This window comes from Camellia sinensis, chromosome 5 (assembly GCF_055761805.1).
Source record: "Camellia sinensis isolate YWXY chromosome 5, ASM5576180v1, whole genome shotgun sequence".
NCBI classification, from domain to species: Eukaryota; Viridiplantae; Streptophyta; class Magnoliopsida; order Ericales; family Theaceae; genus Camellia; species Camellia sinensis.
This window is the reverse complement of record NC_138965.1, coordinates 112106302-112129354: the sequence shown is the minus strand read 5'-3', so window position 1 is coordinate 112129354 and position 23053 is coordinate 112106302. Positions and strand designations below refer to the sequence as shown.

At 32.8% G+C, this 23053-nt stretch overlaps 1 protein-coding gene across 2 annotated transcripts; it reads right to left on the bottom strand.

The window, feature by feature from the left end:
- Nucleotides 1-557: 557 nt before the first annotated feature.
- On the bottom strand, nucleotides 558-12734 carry LOC114300624 (flavin-containing monooxygenase FMO GS-OX5). 2 transcript variants are annotated; one of them, XM_028245484.2, is made up of 7 exons: nucleotides 12079-12734; nucleotides 3946-4016; nucleotides 2878-3027; nucleotides 2403-2485; nucleotides 2183-2318; nucleotides 1683-1856; nucleotides 558-1020 (listed from the first exon to the last, which is right to left on the bottom strand). In XM_028245484.2, exons 1-7 carry the CDS (start codon nucleotides 12587-12589, stop codon nucleotides 865-867), a joined length of 1281 nt encoding a protein of 426 aa, XP_028101285.2. In that variant the 5' UTR covers nucleotides 12590-12734; the 3' UTR covers nucleotides 558-864. The 2 variants fall into 2 exon arrangements, with proteins under 2 accessions (XP_028101285.2, XP_028101284.2); XM_028245483.2 differs by having other exon boundaries at nucleotides 3946-4019; nucleotides 12079-12719.
- Nucleotides 12735-23053: the final 10319 nt, after the last annotated feature.

Here is a 23053-nt window from a genome sequence, read left to right as displayed (position 1 = left end):
TTATATAATAGTAGTGGTAAATATTATTATTTTGGTAGGATATTAACTTTTCTTTTAGTATGTTTACATATAATGTATATATAATTATATACTCAAAATTTCAATTATAACTTTAATCTCATTCGCAAGTATGAATTTATAATTTTTTTTGACTCGTTAAGGCTGGAGTTTGAGTCAAGCCTAAGCCAACTCGGCTCTCTCGATTTGTTAATTTTTTATTGGACTCGAGTTCGAACTTGTTAAAATCTTAATAAACAAGTCCAAGCATACTAAAATTCAACTTGTTTACAGCCCTATGTGTGATTGCTTAGATGATATTTTTATCTCAAAGTACTAAACTGACTTTAACTAACGCTATATTTGGTTGGGAGATTTAGAAATAAAAAGAAAAAAGTTGTGTGAAATTAGATAAAATATATATAAATAAAAGTATCATCAATCACAAATGTTTTAATCAGTTCAAAAAAAAAAAATCACAAATGTTTTAATCAACCTTTCTTAAAATAAAGTTGATTTTATTTCTAAATCCAGTAACCAAATTATAGAAATCCAAGAGATCCATAGAATAAAATCTTATAACTTCATACACTTGAAATCTTTTAACAACCAGAGTCTGTTGAGAAAACTTTCTCACAATACATTACAATGGCAGTTGCACATGCATTTGTTTAGCTATTTCTTTTCCTTTTTCTGGGGCTACACATAATTTCTTTATCATCTTTATCTCTATTTATTTATTTTTGCTGGGTTATTATCTTTTTCTTTAGACATCAATTTCTTTATTATCTAATACACTCCTACAAAGCAATATCTTACTTTGATAGTTCTGTCTGTGAAATTTCACTCTTACAAAACAAGGCCTTGTTAATTTCTATGCTGTGTAGGGCAAACCCATTCATCTCTAAACGTGTGGCCTGTCGGACTAGCAATGGTTTTACAGATTTGCCAATATATCTCTCTTAGCCGCTCCTCCACCGGGAGTACTCCCACTTGAGCAGCAAGCCAGTCCAGGTACTCAAACTGCAATTAAATAAAAAAAGAAAGTCATGTTTAAAAACTTGCGTGATTTGGAGAGAGAGAGAGAGAGAGTAGAATTTTCTCGGCCCTAGTCACCTATTTGGATAATTAAAGAGGAGAGAAATGGAGTGAAATTGGAAGAAATAAAGAGTTGTAAACAAGCGGGTCCAGTCGAGTAGTAAGTTGTCCAGTTTGGTTAAAAAATTTAATGAGCTTAAAAAACGTGTTTAGGCTTAGTTTGTTTATTTTTCTAACCAATGTCAAATGAGTCCTACTAGAGCTGATGCTGTTTGAATCTCTCCAAAAGTGAAGATTTGTAGTGGGAAAAAACCCCAGCTAATGTCTGTCTTTACGAAAACTACTCCACAAAAGAAATTAAAAGAAGAAATAACATGATGAGTGGTTATTTTGGTAAAACAATGTGTACAAAGACAGCAACCATTATCTTTTCTCTCCCAATTTATGTAATCATTTATTTTATTCTCTCTCCTTGATTACCAAACAGACTTTAATTTGTTTTTAATAGAATGCCAAAATGAAACAGAGAACAGAATGCCAAAATGACAAAATATGCATTTTGTTTTTGGCCTCTAGGGACTAGAATGTGTCATCTGGAAACTAGTAAAATATAAAACAACGATACAGTGGAAATGAGGATAGAAGACCTCATTTGGATGAAGACGATGGGTATGGTGCTTGGGGATCCCACATTCCTCCATACACTGGTAATGTCGTTGAACATCGGCCAACATCTCCTCTTTGGATGGCAAATGGACCTTACCAGATAAAACTTGTGCTATCCACATCGATTGCAATTCCATCATTAGAAATAAAATTGCCTGATTATCAAGAGAACTTTCCACTCTCAGTTAGAGTTCATTCAATTATTTGGACAAAACAAAAGGTAAAACTATATGGAAATTCATTAAGAATGCTTTTTCTTGACCAAATGGTTTCTTGAGTATAGTTTTGACCTCTTGGTTGGTTCTACAATAACATCACAGCTTGTTTCAAGAAAATTAGTTTTTTTTTTCCTATTTTTCAAATTCCCACTCTTTAGATCAATGATTATTCTTAGAAAGGCAGCGTAAATAATTCTAACAAAAAATAAACTGGAAATAGCAACAAAGTGAGAACGAGAAGAATAAGAACGACTCTAACTAACCCGATAAGGTATGCCAACAAAAGAAAGCTGAGGACTAAGCTGTGGGGGGAAGACATGTTTGTAGAGTGGTCCAACACGGTTGTCCTCAACACTTACAATTCCATTTGTTCTAAGAAACGGAAAATGGTATTTGTACCTGCACAAAAAAACATTCAAGGACCCATGTACAAGTTTTTCTTCCCGGGTGAAAAAAGAAAAGAAATTAGTTTTCATAGCGTACCCAGTAGAATGGAAAATGACATCTGCGTGGATGGAAATTCCATCCTGAAATGATACTGTACCATCTTCATAGACCTGGTCAATCTGTAAGAATGTTGTAAAATGTTAGAAATTAATTCTGAAAAATCTAGACAGAGATAGTCTTCTCTAGAAGTTTTTTCAGTTTCCTAAACCCTTTTTGTTGTTAATTTTGTGTTCTACAGTCCTCTAACGTAACTATAAAAGAAGGCCTCGGCTAAGTTAAAGTGATCCAAGATGAAAAACAGTGCATACTGTTTATAAAGAGAAAAACAATATAGTTTCTACTACAGTTTCTTTTCCAATTCTCTCTTTCCTTTTCTTTTCACTTCACAAATCCTTTTCGTTTCTCTTTCTTATTTGTAATTGTGATTTATGCCATAATTATTGATAGTTCTACTTCAATGTACTGAAATACATTATTGTAGAAAATAAAATAAAAAGTAAGAGAGACCTACCTTTGAATGCTGCCATACATTGTTGTGGTTATTTAATTTTGAGACTTCAACATCAGGGGATCTTGATGAGAGATGAACTTCTCTGGCCACTGTTGCAATATCCCTAGATATATCATGCGCGCTCGGTCCATCTCCAATCATAACCACAACCTGTCAATTGTTGTCCATTAAGACAATTTAATCAGAAACAGAAGCTTGAAAAAATAGGACTGTTTTGGCAGTCCAATTGAACATTGAATCAACAAGTCTAATTTACTCGACTAACATCAAAAGATCACGTAGAAAGCAATGGAATACCTAATATATATGTATTGGTATGTAAAAATAAGAAACCAAAATGTTAAATTTGCAATATGCTCTCACTCATATATATGTATATATCATCAAATTTAGTATGTGTCCGTTAAAAAGTCTATTAGATACATGGGCAGGGATGTGCGTGCTCAAGAAATAAAAAATTAATACATAATGTTTTCTATTGGTTTTAAAGTACTTTTGGAGTAGTCCGTTAGCAAGTGGAGCTTATTTTAACCATAATTATGATTAAACTCTATTTGATAGGGGAGAAACGATTATGTAGAGGTTTGTTTTCCTGCTAAATAAAGTGAAGGAGAAACAAGTTTTCGATATGGATACAATACTCTTATGAAAATTTTGATGAAATGTTGTTGATTCTTTCGGGAATTGTTAAAGAAAAAACTGGCAAAAAAACTAGTTGAAAATTACTCCCTTGGAAATCTCAAAGAGGAAACATATTATTAATTCGAATAAATGAAAAATGGCTAGTAGGCTTTGGAAGTTTTTTTTTGCAAATTTAAAATAAATAAATTAAAAAAAAAAACATTTTAACCGTTGCAAAAGGAATTTACCCATTGAAAAACCATGAGGGTAATATATTTTTGAAGGACCGAAAAGAAGAGAGAGGGGAAAAACTATTTTTTTTTAAACAAAAAGAGAGCAAATTTTCGTAACAAGTAGCGTTAATTTAGAATATTTACTCTATTAATTACAAATATAAGATAACTACAACCAATAAAAATAAATAAAGAAAAGAAATTGCATATGTACCTGATCTCGAAATGGTTCGGGAATACGATAATTGTGACTATGCACTTGCTTTCCGGGCCATCTCTCTACACCTGCTGCCAAAAACATGCATCAAAGCCAAACTTTATTATTCGGTAACAATTTTGTTTATAACTTTTTCTATTTATGCTAATAAATATTTTGAAATTTTAAAAAACAAACCAAGAAAAAAAAAATAAAAACAATTTTCAAATCTTACTAAATATTATGATAATGATTTCCCTATGTATAATTTTTCATTCTTTCACTCTACCACCAACTTCAGCCATCCCCACCTCTCCAACCACTGGTGTCGACAACTCCCTTCGACTATTGTTGTCGTCAACTAGCTCCAATAATTCCCTACCACATCCGGCTGCCAACAACCACCTCTCACAAGTCACCCCTCACTTGCTTTCAAAACAATCACCTCTGGCGAGTACCCACCACCTCTAGTTATCGGCAACCACCTCCCACAAGTCACCCTTCACTTGTTTTCAAAACAAACATTTTTTTAGCATAAATAAATGTTTTATGTAAATAAAAAAAATTATAAATTACACTTTTGAAGAAAATAAAATAAGTATAGCAATTTTAGGCCTTGTTTGGCATGATCTAAAAAAGTTAAAAAGTCAAACAATCACTATCCTATTTAAGTCACATCATCTTATTTAAGTCACATCACCTCTCTAACACATCACTTCAAACCCAACCCATATTTTATAAAAAGTCAAAAAATATACTTATTTAGATCATCACAAACCACCTCTTAGTATAATTGCATCTAACTCCTTTTTAATAAGGCTAAGGGAGGAAAAAAAACCTTGCTTCTTTCCGCTTTTTTAAAAAACATTTTATTGGGTATACCTCCTTATTAGAGTGTGGGACCCAATTGGTTTGTTAAAGAGTTTCAATTTGACTTGATTTAGGTATAATATATTTTTATATATTATATTTGTGGAGATCCAATTCAATTTGGATACAACTAAGGTTTGATTAAAAACCCTAGATTCATTATATTATGTTCATTCAAGGCATCAAAGCGGTGGCACTAGAATACCAGAATACACATTGATTAGTAAGGTGCCGTTTGGTAACACTTACGTTTTTTGTTTTCTGTTTATATTTACAAAAATTTAAAAAACTCAAATAAAAACTTGTTTGGTAAAATTTTTGATTTATAAATCAGTGGTCTCAGTTTATAAATTTGGCCAAAAAATGAAAACACAAAAAATGTGTTTCCATTTTGAGTTTTCAGTTTTTTTTTTTTTTTTTTTTTTTTTTTACCACCCAACACTAGCCACCACCCGCCACAATTTTCCACCACCGTCTTCCGCCACCACCACCCACCTGCCACCCACTCGCCACCACCATCCACCCCTCGCCACCACCACCACCACCCACCACCCACCTGTCACCCACCCGCTACCACCCACCATCCGCCACTACCATCCACCGCCCGCCACCACCACCCACCACCTACTTGCCACCACCACTCACCACCCACCCGCCACCCACCCGCCATCCACCTGCCACCACCCACCACTACTACCACCACCACCCACTCGCTACCACCTACCACCCGCCACCGTCACCCACCCCACCCCACCCACCATCACCACCACCACCACTCGCCATCACTCGCCATCACCCCCCACCACCCGCCACCTGCCACCACCACCCGCCGCCGCCGCCACCGCCACCACTACCCACTTGCTACCACCTATCACTCGCCACCGTCACCCACCCACCCACCATCACCACCCACCACCCACCACTATCCGCCACCCACTTACCACCACCATCCGCCACCCACCTGCCACCACCACCCACCACCCGCCACAACCACCCACTCGCTACCACCCATCACCGTCACCCACCCACCCACCCACCCACCCACCACCTACCCGCTACCACCACCCGCCACCCACCTGTCACCCGCCACCACCACCACCCACTCGCTACCACCCGCCGCCGTCACCCACCACCACCACCACCACCAGATACCCACCACCCACCGTCATCACTTTCCACCACCGTCTTCCGCCGCCACGTGCCGCCACTTGCTATTTCTCACTCTTTTTATATTTTAAATTTTTTTTAAATATTTTGTCAATTACCAAACGCGTTTACAGTTTATGTTTTTCTAAAAATAAACAAAAAATAAACAAAAATCAGTTTATAAAATTTTTGTAAATATAAACTGAAAACGTAAACGTTACCAAACACACCCTAAGTGTGCTTGGTAATTTGTTGGGCTTCAATTGATATTGATTGTTGCCCTGTTTGACTTGGTCAATTCTTGACCAAGAATTGGTGCCATCAAATTCAAGAATTTATGCTTTGCTTTGCAACTCTGTTCGGTTCTGCTTTGAAGGTCTACATTGGAGGTTTTGATTTGGGTTCGTTATTTTGGGTTCGTTATTTTGGGTCTTCTTCAACTCTGGTTCTGAAGATTTTGGTTCATCTATTTGGTGAGGTCTTTCCTCTTTGTTTATTTGTGATTATTTGGAATTCACCTAAGGGTGATTTTTGTGAGATCATTAGTGTCTCGTTTGTAATCGTTTGAAACTTATTTGGTTGATAGTGGAATCGGATTTCGATCCTATGGACGTACCTCACATTGAGGGAACCACGTAAAAATTCTTGTGTTGCCTTTGATTTAATTTTTTCGCATTAGTTTTTATTCCCATTGATTGATTTACTTGTGGGGAATCACATCGATTTTCCCTAACAACTGGTATCAGAGCTTACGGTCTATTTGGGTTTAATTATTTGTGTAAATCAATGGAGGGGAATGTGGGTCGTATGTCTAGCTTCAATGGAAGCAATTGGGTAACTTGGAAAACTAAAATGGAGGACCTATTATTTTGTAAAGATTTATATGGACCCATTGAGGGTGATTCTGGCAAACCCGAGGGTATGAAAGATGATGAATGGAATAGGTTTAATCGAAAAGCCGTTGGTGTTATCCGTCAATGGATTGATGACAGTGTGTTTCATCATGTCGCTACTGAAACTTCAGCACATGATTTATGGAAAAAATTAGAGGGTCTTTATGATAGGAAATCAGCCACAAATAAAGCTTTTCTGTTTCGTAAGTTGGTTAATTTAAAATATAAAGAAGGCAACCCTATTCCGGAACATCTGAATGAAATAAAGAGTATTGTTAACCAACTTGCTTCTATGAAAATTGTTTTTGATGATGAGTTGCAGGCTTTGATGCTACTGAGTTCTTTGCCCGAAAGTTGGGAGACTTTGGTTGTGACGGTTAGTAATTCAGCACCTGATGGAGTTGTCACAATGGGCCAAGTTACTAGTAGCCTGTTGAATGAAGAAACTAGAAGAAAATCAGCGGGTTCCTCTCATTCGGAAGCATTCGTTGTGAGAGGCCGAAGCAAAACAAGGGGGAGGAGTAAGACTCCTCATGGTCGTGATCAAAGCCGTGACAAATCAAAAGATGGTTCTTTTTCAAAGAAAGACGTTGAGTGTTATTATTGCCATGAGAAAGGGCACATGAAGTGAGAATGCCGAAAGCTCAAGAATAAGGAGAAAAGGCGTGACAAAAGTGTGGACAAGAAGCAAGAAGACACAACGGCAGTTACTACCAATGCTGATCTCATGGTCGTTTGTGAAGATGATTGTATCAATTTTGTGGGCCAAGAGAGCAATTGGGTGATTGATTCTGGTGCTTCTTTTCATGTGACTTCTCTAGTTGATTTCTTCACTACCTACACTGCAGGAGATTATGGTTCTGTTCGAATGGGTAATGAAGGTTTGTCCAAGATTATCGGCATGGGTGATGTTTGCTTGGAAACAAATTTGGGCTGCAAGTTGTTGCTTAAAGATGTGAGGCATGTTCCCGACATTCGCCTCAATTTGATCTCTACTGGGAAGCTACATGATGAAGGCTTCAACAACAAATTTGGTGATGGAATATGGAAGCTCACAAAAGGTTCCTTGGTGGTGGCTAAGTGTAAGAAGACTCATACACTTTATTCGATGCAAGGAAAAATTTGTAAAGGTATTGTCACTGCACTTGAAGAAGATACTTCTACTGAATTATGGCACAAGCGGCTTGGCCATATGAGTGAAAAGGGGCTGCAAGTATTGTTCAAGAAAGAGCTTCTACCCGGTTTGAAAGGTACACATCTTAAAACTTGTGTTCATTGTTTGACGGGTAAACAACATAGAGTTTCTTTTCATAAAAATGTTGCTTCTAGAAAAGAAAATGTTTTGGAGTTGATTCACTCGGATGTTTGTGGTCCTTTAAAAGTTAGAACACATAGTGGTGCACTTTATTTTGTTACTTTCATTGATGATTATTCAAGGAAAGTTTGGGCTTTTCTACTAAAAACTAAAGATCAAGTTCTAGAAGTATTTAAGCATTTTCAGGCTATGGTTGAAAGAGAAACAGGGCAGAAATTGAAGTGCATCCGATCAGACAATGGTGGTGAATACATTGGGCCATTTGATGAGTATTGTCGCAGCCAAGGTATTCGGCACCAAAAGACAGTTAAGAAGACTCCTCAACAAAATGGAGTTGCCGAGAGAATGAACCGCACCATTGTGGAAAGAACAAGGTGTTTGCTTTCACAAGCTAAATTGCCAAGATCCTTTTGGGGTGAGGCATTGAAGACAGCGGTTGACTTGATCAATTTGTCTCCTTCCTATCCATTGAACGGTGATGTTCCAGAAAGAGTTTGGACCGGTAAAGATATATCTTATGAGCACTTGAGAGTGTTTGGTTGCCGAGCTTTTGTTCACATTCCAAAAGATGAGAGGTCCAAGCTTGATAGCAAGTCAAGACAATGTATTTTTCTTGGCTATGGGCGTGATGAATTTGGTTATAGATTGTGGGATCCGGTCGACAAGAAAGTCATTCGAAGCCGTGATGTTGTGTTTCTTGAAGACCAAACAATTGAAGACTTTGGCAAAGGTGATCAACCGGTGCCAAAAACTAGTGATCTCATTGACATGGATTCATCTCCTTCATCTTCAGTTGATGATGAAAACGGGGGAGATGTGCAGCCACCTATTGAAGATGTAGAGGATGATGCTAATTCTAATGAAGTTGAGTCAGAAATTGAGGAAGAGCATCCAACTCAAGAACTACCACCACAACTTGAGTTGAGGAAATCTACAAGGGACCGACAACCTTCAAGAAAGTATCCTCCCAATGAATTTGTGTTGATTTCTGATCAAGGGGAGCCGGAGAGCTACCAAGAAGCAATTGAGCATGCAAAGAAAGGTGATTGGAAAAAGGCCATGGAAGAGGAGATGAATTCCTTAGTTGAAAATCACACTTATGATTTAGTGAAGTTGCCTAAGGGGAGGAAAATTCTGAAAAATAAGTGGGTCTTCAAATTGAAGAATGATGGCAAGAATCTGAGGTACAAGGCACGTCTTGTCGTGAAAGGCTTTGGGCAAAAGAAAGGTATTGATTTTGATGAAATTTTCTCGCCAGTTGTAAAAATGTCTTCTATTCGGGTTGTACTTGGCATGGCTGCAAGTATGAACCTTGAAGTTGAGCAACTTGATGTGAAGACCACATTTCTGCATGGTGATCTTGAAGAAGAAATTTACATGGAGCAACCGGAAGGATTTGTGGAAAAAGGGAAAGAGAAATTTGTTTGCAAATTGAAGAAAAGTTTGTATGGTCTCAAGCAAGCCCCGCGGCAATGGTACAAAAAATTTGACTCTTTCATGATGAATAATGGTTTTACTAAAACCACTTCGGACCATTGTGTGTTTGTGAAAAATTTTCCAGATGGTAAATTTATTATTCTTTTGCTTTATGTTGATGACATGTTAATTGTGGGTCAAGATTCTACCATGATAAACAGGTTGAAATTGGAGTTAAGCAAGTCTTTTGCTATGAAAGATTTGGGACCGGTAAAGCAAATTCTTGGTATGAAAATTGTTCGTGATCGCAAAGAGGGGCTGATTTGGTTGTCTCAAGAAAGCTACATTGAGAAAGTTCTTGAGATGTTCAATATGGATAAAGCGAAGCCGGTTGGTTGTCCACTTGCGGATCATTTCAAGCTTAGTTCGAATCAATGTCCTACAAGTGAGAAAGACAAGGAAGAGATGCAGAAAGTTCCTTATGCTTCAGCAGTTGGTTCTTTGATGTACGCCATGGTTTGTACAAGGCCGGATATTGCTCACGCAGTTGGTGTGGTGAGTCGGTTTCTCTCTAATCCGGGTAAAGAACATTGGGCAGCGGTAAAATGGATTCTAAGGTATCTTCGAGGGACTTCGAAGGTATGTTTATGTTTTGGGGATGGTAAGCCGATGCTTGATGGGTTCACAGATTCTGACATGGCCGGTGATGTTGATTCTAGGAAATCTACTTCGGGGTATTTGATGACTTTTGCAGGGGGAGCTGTGGCATGGCAATCTAAATTACAAAAATGTGTTGCTCTCTCAACTACCGAAGCTGAATTTATTGCCATTACGGAAGCTTGCAAAGAAGAGTTATGGTTGAAGAAATTTTTGCAAGAGTTGGGTTTGAAGCAAGAAAAGTATGTGCTTTATTGTGATAGTCAAAGTGCTATTCACTTGAGTAAAAATTCTACTTTTCATTCGAGATCGAAACACATTGATGTGAGATACCATTGGATTCGTGATGTGTTAGATTCGAAATTGTTACAACTCGAAAAGGTTCACACAGATGATAATATTTCAGATATGCTGACAAAGACTTTGTCGAGGGACAAACATTTAAAGTGTCGAACTTTGGCGGGTATGGTTGATCTCTCCACCTAAGTCGGTAGGGGGAGAATTATTGGGTATACCTCCTTATTAGAGTGTGGGACCCAATTGGTTTGTTAAAGAGTTTCAATTTGACTTGATTTAGGTATAATATATTTTTATATATTATATTTGTGGAGATCCAATTCAATTTGGATACAACTAAGGTTTGATTAAAAACCCTAGATTCATTATATTATGTTCATTCAAGGCATCAAAGCGGTGGCACTAGAATACCAGAATACACATTGATTGGTAAGTGTGCTTGGTAATTTGTTGGGCTTCAATTGATATTGATTGTTGCCCTGTTTGACTTGGTCAATTCTTGACCAAGAATTGGTGCCATCAAATTCAAGAATTTATGCTTTGCTTTGCAACTCTGTTCGGTTCTGCTTTGAAGGTCTACATTGGAGGTTTTGATTTGGGTTCGTTATTTTGGGTTCGTTATTTTGGGTCTTCTTCAACTCTGGTTCTGAAGATTTTGATTCATCTATTTGGTGAGGTCTTTCCTCTTTGTTTATTTGTGATTATTTGGAATTCACCTAAGGGTGATTTTTGTGAGATCATTAGTGTCTCGTTTGTAATCGTTTGAAACTTATTTGGTTGATAGTGGAATCGGATTTCGATCCCATGGACGTACCTCACATTGAGGGAACCACGTAAAAATTCTTGTGTTGCCTTTGATTTAATTTTTCCGCATTAGTTTTTATTCCCATTGATTGATTTACTTGTGGGGAATCACATCGATTTTCCCTAACACATTTTTCAAAAAATTATATTTTTTTTATTTTTTGTGTTTTTTTATTTTTATTGAATTTTTTTAATATTTTAAATAATTTTTTTATTTTAGACTCACCTAATACCAAAAATATAAAAAAATATATATAATAATTCAATACATTTTTTATATTTTTATGTATTTATTAATTTTTTAAAATATTTTTTCATAAATTTTTTACTTTTTAGATATATTTAAATAAGATACATCTAAAAAAGTAAAAAAAAAATATTTAAAATTTAAAAAATATTCACTAAAAATAAAAAAACACAAAAAAAAAAAAAACAATTTTCAAAATACTTAATTCAAAAAATTCAAACCAAACACGTACTGTGTGAAAACATAAAAATAACAACATAAAATATATAATTTTAATCTACAAGAGATGACAACATCCCTTTTCTATCCACATTACTAACAAATTTACGAGGAAAATGAGACAGAATATTGTGTGATTTAAAAAAGAAACAAATAGTAATCATAAATATCACCAAATTTGTCTGACTGGAATGAATATGGACATTGAATCTTAGCTTCACACATTTAAAGGCTCACAAATAGTTGCACTAACTTGTAAAGAGAAGAGCAAAGAAGAGTTCACATACCTGGAAGATTGGCCAATCTGGGTTCAGTATGATGACCATTACAAACCACCACAGCCTCAAAAACCTCCTCCAAACTTACCCCGCTCGTTCTCGACTCAACCACCCACACCGAGTCAACAACAGCCTCAACTCGTACAACCTCAGTCTCCAACCGAATCAACTCAACGAGTCCAAACTCCCTCGCAAACTCGTTCAAAAACGAAACCACCTCTTCATGCCCTGGAAAATTCCTCGGATCCCCAATTTTCTTCAATGGGTAGTCGGAAAATCCCATTATGTGTCTGGGAAAATTCGTGCGAAGCGAGAGATAAACACTACTGTGAACAATATCTCTGTCTGAGTCGAGTCCGAGTGGGTCATCTTCAACTCGGGGATCGTAAACCCATGAGCCGCCGAGTCGGTTGGATTTTTCGAAGATGGTGACTCGGTGGCCTTCTCTTTGCAGCTCGCGGGCGGCAACGAGGCCGGCGACTCCGGCTCCGATCACCGCCGCCTTCACAGACTTTGTCATAGTCTCTGTGTTTTTTTGGGGGGCGGGGGGGATAACATGTAGTGTCTCTGTTAGATTTCTGGTTGGTTTGATTTGATTTTGTATACAAATGAGGATGACAATGGTGGCCTCGTGGATTGTGTTTTCATAGTGTGAGGTGGTGTTTGGTAGGTTGGTTTGTGGTTAAAATAGTCAAAAAAAAAAAAATAATAATAATAATAATAATAATAAAATAAAATAAATTATTTTAGTCATAACAAATAAAATATTAAATTTAATTTATAATTATTATTTTTTTTTTATAAAAAATTAAAAAATTCTTTCCAAAGAAAGCTTTTTAATCCAAATTAAAGTAATTAAAAAAAAATTAAAAAGTCAACCAAACTTTACAAACGGAGGCTGAGTCAGGTTGGAATTTGGGGAAGCCTTATCTGCAGATAGTCTGTGTTTTATTTTGATTGAAGTTTAAAAATTTATTCAAACGGAGGCTGAGTCAGGTTGGAATTTGGGGAAGCCTTATCTGCAGATAGTCTGTGTTTTATTTTGAAAAAATGATTGGGAGCACTCATTAGTGCTCCCACTAATTAGATAGCAGTGAGTTTCGTTATTAATAATGTGATATTTTAATTTTAAAGTTGTGTTTTTTTATTTTTTTTTTACTTTTTTAATGTATTAGTGCTATTAGTGATGATGTTTTTAGTGGGATGAATCATTGTCTTGGTTTCATTTTTCTAAAAACACTTTCTAAAAAATTTTATTTTTTTATTTTTATGTTTTTTTTATTGAATTTTTTTAATATTTTAAAGTAATTTTTTTACTTTTTAGACATACCTAACATAAATATGCCTAAAAAGTAAAAAATTTATGAAAATATTTTTTAAAAAAAATCACTAAATACCAAAAATACGAGAATTCAGTACATTTTTTTATATTTTTATGTATTTATTAATTTTTTAAAATATTTTTTCACAAGTTTTTTATTTTTTAGATACATCTAAGTGAGGTGTATCTAAAAAAGTAAAAAAATTGTTTAAAATTTTAAAAATATTCACTAAAAATAAAAAAAATACAAAAACCAAAAAACTTAATTTTTAAAAATTTAATCCAAAAAATTCAAACTAAACACATTAATTGATACTTTAATAGTGGATTTCTTTTTATAAATTAAGTTAAATCTGATCGATAATAAGTTATTCTGAGGTCAAGCTTTACAAATGGTATGATATCACTAAGATATTGTTTGGCAAGTTAGTTTGCAGCTAAAATAGGTACAAAAGATAAAATAGGCTATTTTAGCCACAACAAACAAAACATCACATCCAACTCATAATCATTACACTCTTTTCTCACAAAAAAAAATCAAAAAATCTAAAAAGCTAAATAGTCTTTTCCAAACCAAACTTTTTAACTCAGACTAAAATAATCAAAAAAAATCAAAAAATTAAAAAGTCAACTCACTTACCAAGCGGAGGCTAAATATTTTTTGTTCTATTAAGCCTCCGTTTGGGAAGTGGGTTGACTTTTTGGCTTTTTTACTTTTTTGACTATTTAGCCTGTGGCTAAAAAGCTTGGTTTGGGAATGACTTTTTGACTTTTTTGACTTTTTAACTTTTGAATGAGGTGTCTTTATGATAAATTACCAAACTGCCCTTTACATATGATTCTCATGGCAACTCACACTCAAATGGTCTTCCACGTCAGCGGCATGTACAGGACCGAAATTGTTTGAATTTTTTTTTTTTTCCCGGTTTGGATGTGGCGTATTTTCCTTTTAAATTTTTTTATTTTTTTATTTTGGGTTTGGATTTGGCGTATTTTACTTAAATTTTTTATTTTTTTTATTTTGGGTTTGGATTTGGCGTATTTTTTTTTATCTTTTTTATTTTTATTGGTATAAAATAAATTTTTTTATTTTTCAAAAATGAGTTTTCATGTGTTTTATTTATTTTTAAATTACGTCGTAAATGATAATTTATGTTTTTATGTTTTTTTTTTAAATATTTTTTAATGAGGCGTATTTTTCTCGTTACTTTTTTTTAATTTACGTTTTTGTCATTTTTTAATTCGTACACATTAATTTGTTTTTATATTTCAAAAATGGGTTTTCATGTGTTTTATTTATTTGTAAATTACATGGCAAATGGTAATTTCTTTTTTTATTTTTAATCTTTTTGGATGAGGCGTATTTTTGTCGTTCTTTTTTTTTTTGAATTTACGTTTTTGTAATTTTTTAAATATTTTTAAATATTTTTGAATGAGGCGTATTTTTTTTAAATAATTTATGTAGTTTAATTTTTTTTTTTTTTTTTTTGCAAATGGTTCTTTCATGTGTTTTTTATTTTTATTTTTCATTTTCTGTGAAATGATAAAAAGTGAGGTTTTATTTTATTGCCCTGTGTATTTTAAATAATTTATTTTTTTTAATTTTAAATATTTAATTTTAATTTTAATTTTAATTTTAATTGTTATTTTTATTTTTATTTTATTTTAAATATTTAAATAATGTAAATAATCTAAATAATTTAATAAGCAAAAATTTAAAATAAATATTCAAAAAATTTAAGTCGTAAAAATTTAAATAATTTAAATATTCAAAAAATTATTTAACAAAAAAGTTTAAATAATATAAATATTCAAAAATTTAAATAATTTAAAATGTTAATATTTTAAATTTAAAAATAACTCTACACTCAAATCGTAACCAAACACATAAAATAAAACTCAATTAATAAATTATTTTTAAAACTCATAACCAAACACATAACTCGAAACTCAATACTGTGTTTGGTTTGAGTTTTCTGGATTAAATTTTTTGAAAATTGACTTTTTTGGTTTTTGTGTTTTTCGTTTTTAGTGAATATTTTTTAAATTTTAAACATTTTTTTTATTGTTTTAGATGCACCTTACTTAGATGTATCTAAAAAGTAAAAAATTTGTGAAAAAATATTTTAAAAAATTAATAAATACATAAAAATATAAAAAATGTACTGAATTCTTATATTTTTTTTGTATTTTTGGTATTTAGTGAATTTTTAAAAGATTTTTTTTACAATTTTTTTACTTTTTAGGTGTATTTATGTTAGGTGTGTCTAAAAAGTGAAAAAATTGCTTAAAATATTAAAAAATTCAGTAAAAACAAAAAAACACGAAAAATAAGAAAGTAAAATTTTCTGAAAAGTGTTTTGGAAAACTGGAAACCAAGCAAGGTGATAATATTACTTTCACAACTCTACACTCAAATCATAACCAAATACATAACAAAAAAATTAAAATATTTAAAAATATTTTAATAAAATAGAATTTGAATTTATTTTTATAAAATATTTTAAAATTTAAAAAATTAAAATCGTAATATTTTGAAATTAAAATATTTAAAAATATTCAAAAACATTTTTTCTTTTCTTTTTTTTTTTTTTTTTTTTTTTTTTTTTTGTTGTTGACATGACTTGTGTAGCTGAGGTAAGACTTTAGTGTAGCTGAGGTAAGACGCTTGGACGGCAGTGGCTAATTGAGTTCAACATTTTCAACGTGGGACATTTTGGTAATTTCAACCTGTCCTGGGTTCAACATTTCCAACTGAAACTCATTTGGACGGTAGTGGCTAAATTAGTAGCCCAAAATCGTCTTCTCAAACAGCACCTAAATAAAAAAACATGTAAAAAGGTGTTGTTCGTATTTTGATTAGTTGAGTTATTGACTGGCCATGCAAATGGAATCAGATGTTCAATGAATTTGAATGACACCTGGAATCTGTTTTTGGATTTTTGTCTAGGTGTTGTCAATTTTTAAAAGCTTACTTCTTGTTTGGCGTGGGCACATCAGCCAATGAATTATCATCGTTAACAGCAGCCACGATGGAATAGATTAAAATGTGTTAAAATGATTGACGTGGAACGTAATTTTATGAATAATGTTAGAAATTATGAAATAATATTATGAAAATTATTATAAATTTTTTTTATCATTAAATTATACATATAATAAAATATTATATATAAATTAAATAATAAAAAATCTTCATAAGTTTATTTTATGATTTTTTTTTTTTATGATTCATAATATTTTTTTTTTATAGTGTTAAGGTTGGTTGGGGTTATTTGGGAATAATTTTAAAAATTATCTTATTATATTTTTATTCTATTTTAGTCACATTATTTCTTTATCATATTGTACAATTTTTTTATTTTATTTTTTTGTAAAAAATAAAAAGTTATTAGAAGAATCTATTCCCAAACAATTCTTTAATTTAGGCCTTGTTTGTCATAACCTAAAAAAGTTAAAAAGTCAAAAAGTCACTATCCTATTTGTACGGGCAAAGAAAAATCACATACTTGTTGATAAAGAAATCCAACGAAGAAGACGAATAGCACCACTACACAATCGCTATCTACAAGACAAAACACCCTCAACCGTAGCCGGGGTTCCTCCGACGCCCAATTCAGTCCTCCAATATTATCAAAATATTTAATGGAGTAATTCATAGAGAGAAATTGCGTCCCTCAACCCATAAGGGTGTTGCCTATATATAATATCCAATGACTTACCTCTCGAGTAATTTGAATGTTCCAGAAGTCCTATACCAAACACTTTCCAGTTGTTCAGGACTTCTATATCAATAAGATTTCATATCCTGATTAGTTTTGCATACCATAAAACACTAATGCAATGTTTGATAAGAATTTGATAACTGTCATATACATGATAATCCATAACCATGCCACGTAGCAATTCCTGGACCCACATAATTCTTGTGGTTATTTTTATTCCCTCTCAATTGCCCCCAAGCTTTCATTCTCTTTGAACCCAATGAAAGAGTGAAAGCTTTCTGTTGTCATAATAAAAATAGACGTGTAATAATGCCTAGCTAAAACCATACATAGGTGCTAGGGCTTATTCCAAAATGCATAACTTTATTAGGACTTATTTCAAAAATGTCTAACCTTGCTGAAACTTATTCCAAGAATGCCTAATCTCGTTAGGACCTATTCCAAAAATGCCTAGCCTTGCTAGGACTTATTCTAAAAATACCTAACCTAGTTAGGACTTATTCCAAAAATGCCTTGTTAGGACTTATTCCAAGAATGCCTAACCTCATTAGGACTTATTCCGAAAATGCCTAGCCTTGCTAGGACTTATTCCAAGAATGTCTAACCTAGTTAGGACTTATTCCAAAAATGCCTTGTTAGGACTTTATTCCAAGAATGCCTAATCTTGTTAGGAACCACCAAAACACCAACTTGCTTATTGGCAAGCAAAACCTGCTCAGCAAGGAATCACACTGTTGGACAAACCACCAACCTGCTCTACAAAAATTTTCAAAGTTGGTCGAATCTGCAAACTCACTTTGCCAAGCAAAACCCACTCGACAAAGATTTTTCAAGTTGGTCAAACCTGCCAACCTACTTTGCTGAGCAAAACCCGCTCTACAAAGATTTTCAAAGTTGGTCAAACCTGCCAACCTACTTCGCCAAGCAAAACCCGCTCAACAAAGATTTTTTAAATTGGTCAAACCTGCCAACCTACTTTGCTAAGCAAAACCCGCTCTACAAAGATTTTCAAAATTGGTCAAACCTGTCAATCTACTTCACCAAGTAAAACCCACTCGATAAAGATTTTTTAAGTTGGTCAAACCTGCCAACCTACTTTGCCAAGCAAAACCCACTCAACAAAGATTTTTAAAATTGGTTAAACCTGCCAATCTACTTCACCAAGCAAAACCCGCTCGATAAAGATTTTTCAAGTTGGTCAAGCCTACCAACCTACTTCGCCAAGCAAAACCCGCTCAACAAAGATTTTTCAAGCTGATCAAACCTGCCAACCTACTTCGCCAAGTAAAACCCGCCCAACAAAGATTTTCAAAATTGGTCAAACATGCCAATCTACTTCACCACGCAAAACCCGCTCGATAAAGATTTTTCAAATTGATCAAACCTACTAACTTATCTCTTGCCTAAACCAACTTGGCAAAGAGATAAAATTTGCAACCAAAAGGTAGTGTAATTCATATTGCCCCTATGATCCATAAACGCGAACTCCATCTCAGCATATTTGACCCAAATAATAGTCTTCATCCACGCTTGGTATAAAAACTCATATTTTCAAATAATAAAAATCTGATATAATAATTTGACTTTCCATGTATTTGTGGTCAGAATAATAATGGATAAACTCCGTGCTCCATAGATGATCAAAATTTAGCACAATAAAATATATTCATCCGCAGAGTAATAATGCATAAAATCCATACTCCGTAAATAATAAAAATCCAATATAATATCTTGGCTAGGAAGCTAGTGTCTTTTTGCCATGACTTATACTTTGATTTATGTAACCATATCGCAACTCATTTATTTCTTTTTCCTCTGTTGAGTTGTGTCAATCCTCTTATGTGTACGATTAACTTTACACCAAACCTAGAAGCAACTCCGGAAAACAAAAACGAGTATGTACAGACAAAATCTTGAAACTGGTTGCATGTGACTTTGCTAACGTTGCTTTTCATCATATCCGCATACACACATTATACTTCTATATATATTGAAATAGCAAATCTTTGATAGAGCCTTATGAATGATGACCATTATAAAAGCAGTGGCTTAAATCCATGTAGATTTGAAAGCATATTTATACAAGAACATTGTATTTGTTTTTGTTGTTGATGAACTCCAACGTAAAAGTATGTATATAGTAAAAAAACAACCAATATCATGAACAAAGCCCTCCAAAAGAAGTTTACCGTGGTTTATTAATTATCTTTGTTGAATTTCATCATTTCTCACAAACGGCGCCAATTGTACGGGCAAAGAAAAATCACGTACTTGTTGATAAAGAAATCCAACGAAGAAGACGAATAGCACCCCCACACAATCGTTATCTACAAGATAAAACACCCCCAGCCGTCGCCAGGGGTCCTCCAACGCTCAAGTCAGTCCTCCAATATTATCAAAATATTTAATGAAGTAATTCATAGAGAGAAATTGCGTCCCTCAACCCATAAGGGTGTTGCCTATTTATAATATCCAATGACTTACCTCTCAAGTAATTTGAATGTTCCAGAAGTTCTATCCCAAGCAATCTCCAATTGTTCAAGACTTCTATATCAATAAGATTTCATATTCTAATGAGTTTTGCATAACATAAAACACTAATGCAGTGTTTGATAAGAATTTGATAACTATCATATACATGATAATCCATAACCATGCCACGTGGCAATGCCTGGACCCACATAATTCTTGTGGTTCTTTTATTCCCTCTCACTATTTAAGTCACATCATCTTATTTAAGTCACATCACCTCTCTACCACATCACTTCAAACTCAACCCATATCGAACTCATATTTCATAAAAAGTCAAAAAGTACACTTAGTTAGATTATCTCAAACATCCCTAGTGAGTTTGTGTGGTCTTACAATAGAAATATTAAACTAGAGAAAAATGTCTTGTAACTCGAAAAGAGAGGGGCTCGAATGACCCGAATTAGTGTTTACCGGATGACCGGTTGAACGACAATCCAGACTCCGGACAATTGGGTGAAATACTTATCTACCGCAGTTGTTATCTTGTCGGCCGTAGTTGTTAACCTTCTTGCCAAACGACCGATCGAATGACTAGCAAGATAAATTTTGAGCCATTTGGACCAAGTTCAAATTCGAACTACATAATGGTATTATGAAATATATATTAAAGTGTATAAAATAATTAAAATGTTAAAAAAAAAATACAACAATCATATACCCACTGCACCAATCTCTCTCTCTCTCTCTACCATTCACTAAGGTCTCGTTTGAGAACATATTTTTTAGTAATTTTTTGGTTTTTTGACTGAAATATGACGTAAAAAAAATTGATATTTTTGGGACGACTTTTTAGTTTTTTACGAAAGGACAAATTACACTAATAGTCCCTATAGTTTGGGTTTTGTGTCACTTTTAGTCCATGACTTATCAATTGTGACACATTTGACCCTGAATTTTGAATCTTGTTCCAAACAAGGACAATTGAACATACCATTGCTTAATTTCAAGGGCAAAATCGTCAATTTGATAAAATATAAACTAATTTGACAAAAATAAATGTCAAAAAAATATTTCAAATTATTTAAAAATTATTTCTACCCACCAAAAATAAAATATGTAAAATTAATAAAAATTACATGATTAATTTTTAAAAATTAATTTTACATGATCATCATCCAAATACCTAATAAAAATTAATTTGGTAAAAAAAAATAAATGTCTAAAAGATTTATCAATTTTATATAATTTTATCTTTAGTAGCTAGAAATAATTTTTAAAAATTCAAAAATAATTTTTTGACATTTATTTTTGTCAAATTAATTTATATTTTATCAAATTGACGATTTTGTCCTTGAAAAATTCAATGGTATCTACAATTGTCCTTATTTGGAACAAGATTCAAAATTCATTGTTAAATGTGTCACAATTGAAAAGTCAGGGACGAAAATGATACAAGTCCCAAACTATAAGGACCATCAGTGTAATTCAACCTTTACGAAAAGACGTGTAAAAAGTGGAGAGAAATTTTTTTTTTTGACTTTTTAGTATAAGTTGTTGACTGTTTGATTGTTTAATAATTTTTTTATTTTTTAACTAAAAAAACTAATTGCCAAAGGAGGCTTAAGAGGAATTCTAATAGTGTCCTGTATGACTTCTTATTACTATATTTTATGATTTTGCCTAGAAACTTTTAAATGGTTACTCCAATGAAAAGCATATGAACTGCTCTATAGCCTCCGTTTGGGAAGTGGGTTGGCTTTTTAGTTTTTTGGCTTTTTTGGCTATTTTAGCCTGGGCTTAAAAGCTTGGTTTGGGAAGGGCTTTTTGGCTTTTGGGCTTTTTTGAGTTTTTTTGTGAGAGAAGAATGTAATGATTATGGGTTGGATGTGATGTTTTGTTTGTTATGGCTAAAATAGCCTATTTTGTTTTTTGTGGCTAAAATAGTCAAAAAAGCCTACAAACCCACTTGCCAAACACATGGCCATGGCTTCTCTGCAGTTTCAAATTAGATTAGAGTCGTATTGTTGGGCTTATTAGGATTCAAATTAGATTAGAGTCGTATTGTTGGGTTTATTAGGATTATTTTTGAGTCTCGTTTTGATGATTCAAATTATTCATATTTTAAGATTTGTTAAATATATCATTTTTATAAAAAATTAAATCGATCGAATAATAAAAATTACATGTTCAGATCAACTTTTTATAAAAATAAACTGCAAAATTGAATTTGGCTACCCAAATTCTTAGCATCTGACACTAGTGGAGATGTTAACATCCCCATTGTTGATACTCTAATGGGGGAATTCTAAAGAGTTTGCACCCTATATACCTTGTTATATGTTTATATTTTTGTTGTGTTTTTTATGTTTTTGTTATAAATATTATATTTTTTTTATTAAGAATTACGGCAATTATTGGTTTTAAAATAAAGTTACGCATTTTGTGATAGTATTATGAATTTTTTTATCTAAACATTTTCTAACAATAAAACATGTAACAATATTACAAAATACGTAATATTATCAAAAAAATAAATAACTTGATTTCTCAAACACAAATTGTTATAACTCTTACCAAAAAATTATGTAATATTTACAACAAAATTACATAATACACCATAAAAATATATAACAAAGTCCATTTGATACACACTAATATTTCCCTCATTAATCTCTAGCAGCCCATAGCAACTGGTCTTCCCCCTTCTAAAAATTAAAAAATAAAAAAATCTCTAGCAGCCCATAGCAACTGGTTTTTCCCACTCTAAAAAATAAAAAAATAAATAAAATTCTCTAGCAGCCCATTTGGATAGAGTGATTGGGAAAAAAAGAAAATAAATGAAATTTATTTTTTTAAAAGGATATTTATTCATAATTTTTTTTTATCTATTTGTGTTCTACTTAACCTAAATTATTTTTTTATATTTTAATAAGTCGTATGGATGACAAAATTATCAAAATATTCCTAATAATAATAACACGAAGTGCGTATTAATGTTTATATTGACAGCGTGAATATTTCATAATGTGAACGTTCACACTGTCAATGTAAACATTCACACTGTCAAACTTATTTAAGATAAACTACCAATAGGTCATAATAATTGGACTTAATTCTCATCAACTCCTATTGAAAATAAGTCTAAGTAAAATCGTTGCTAAAAATAATTTTTTGTGATGATTTTTTGCATGTTGCTAAAAATTGACAATTTGTGACTTTTTTTATCATGATTTTTATAAATTGTCGCTAAAACTTATAATTAGTTATACTTTTCTGTAACAAATTTTCAAATTGTCATTGAAAGTTGAAAATTAATAACGATTTTTTAAAAATGTCACTAAAACTTATAATTAGTAACATTTTTTGTGATAAAATTTTCAAAATGTCACTGAAAATTAGCAAATAATGACATTTTTTAACAGTGTTTGATAAAAACGCCATAAATTATCATATGAACTATTAGATA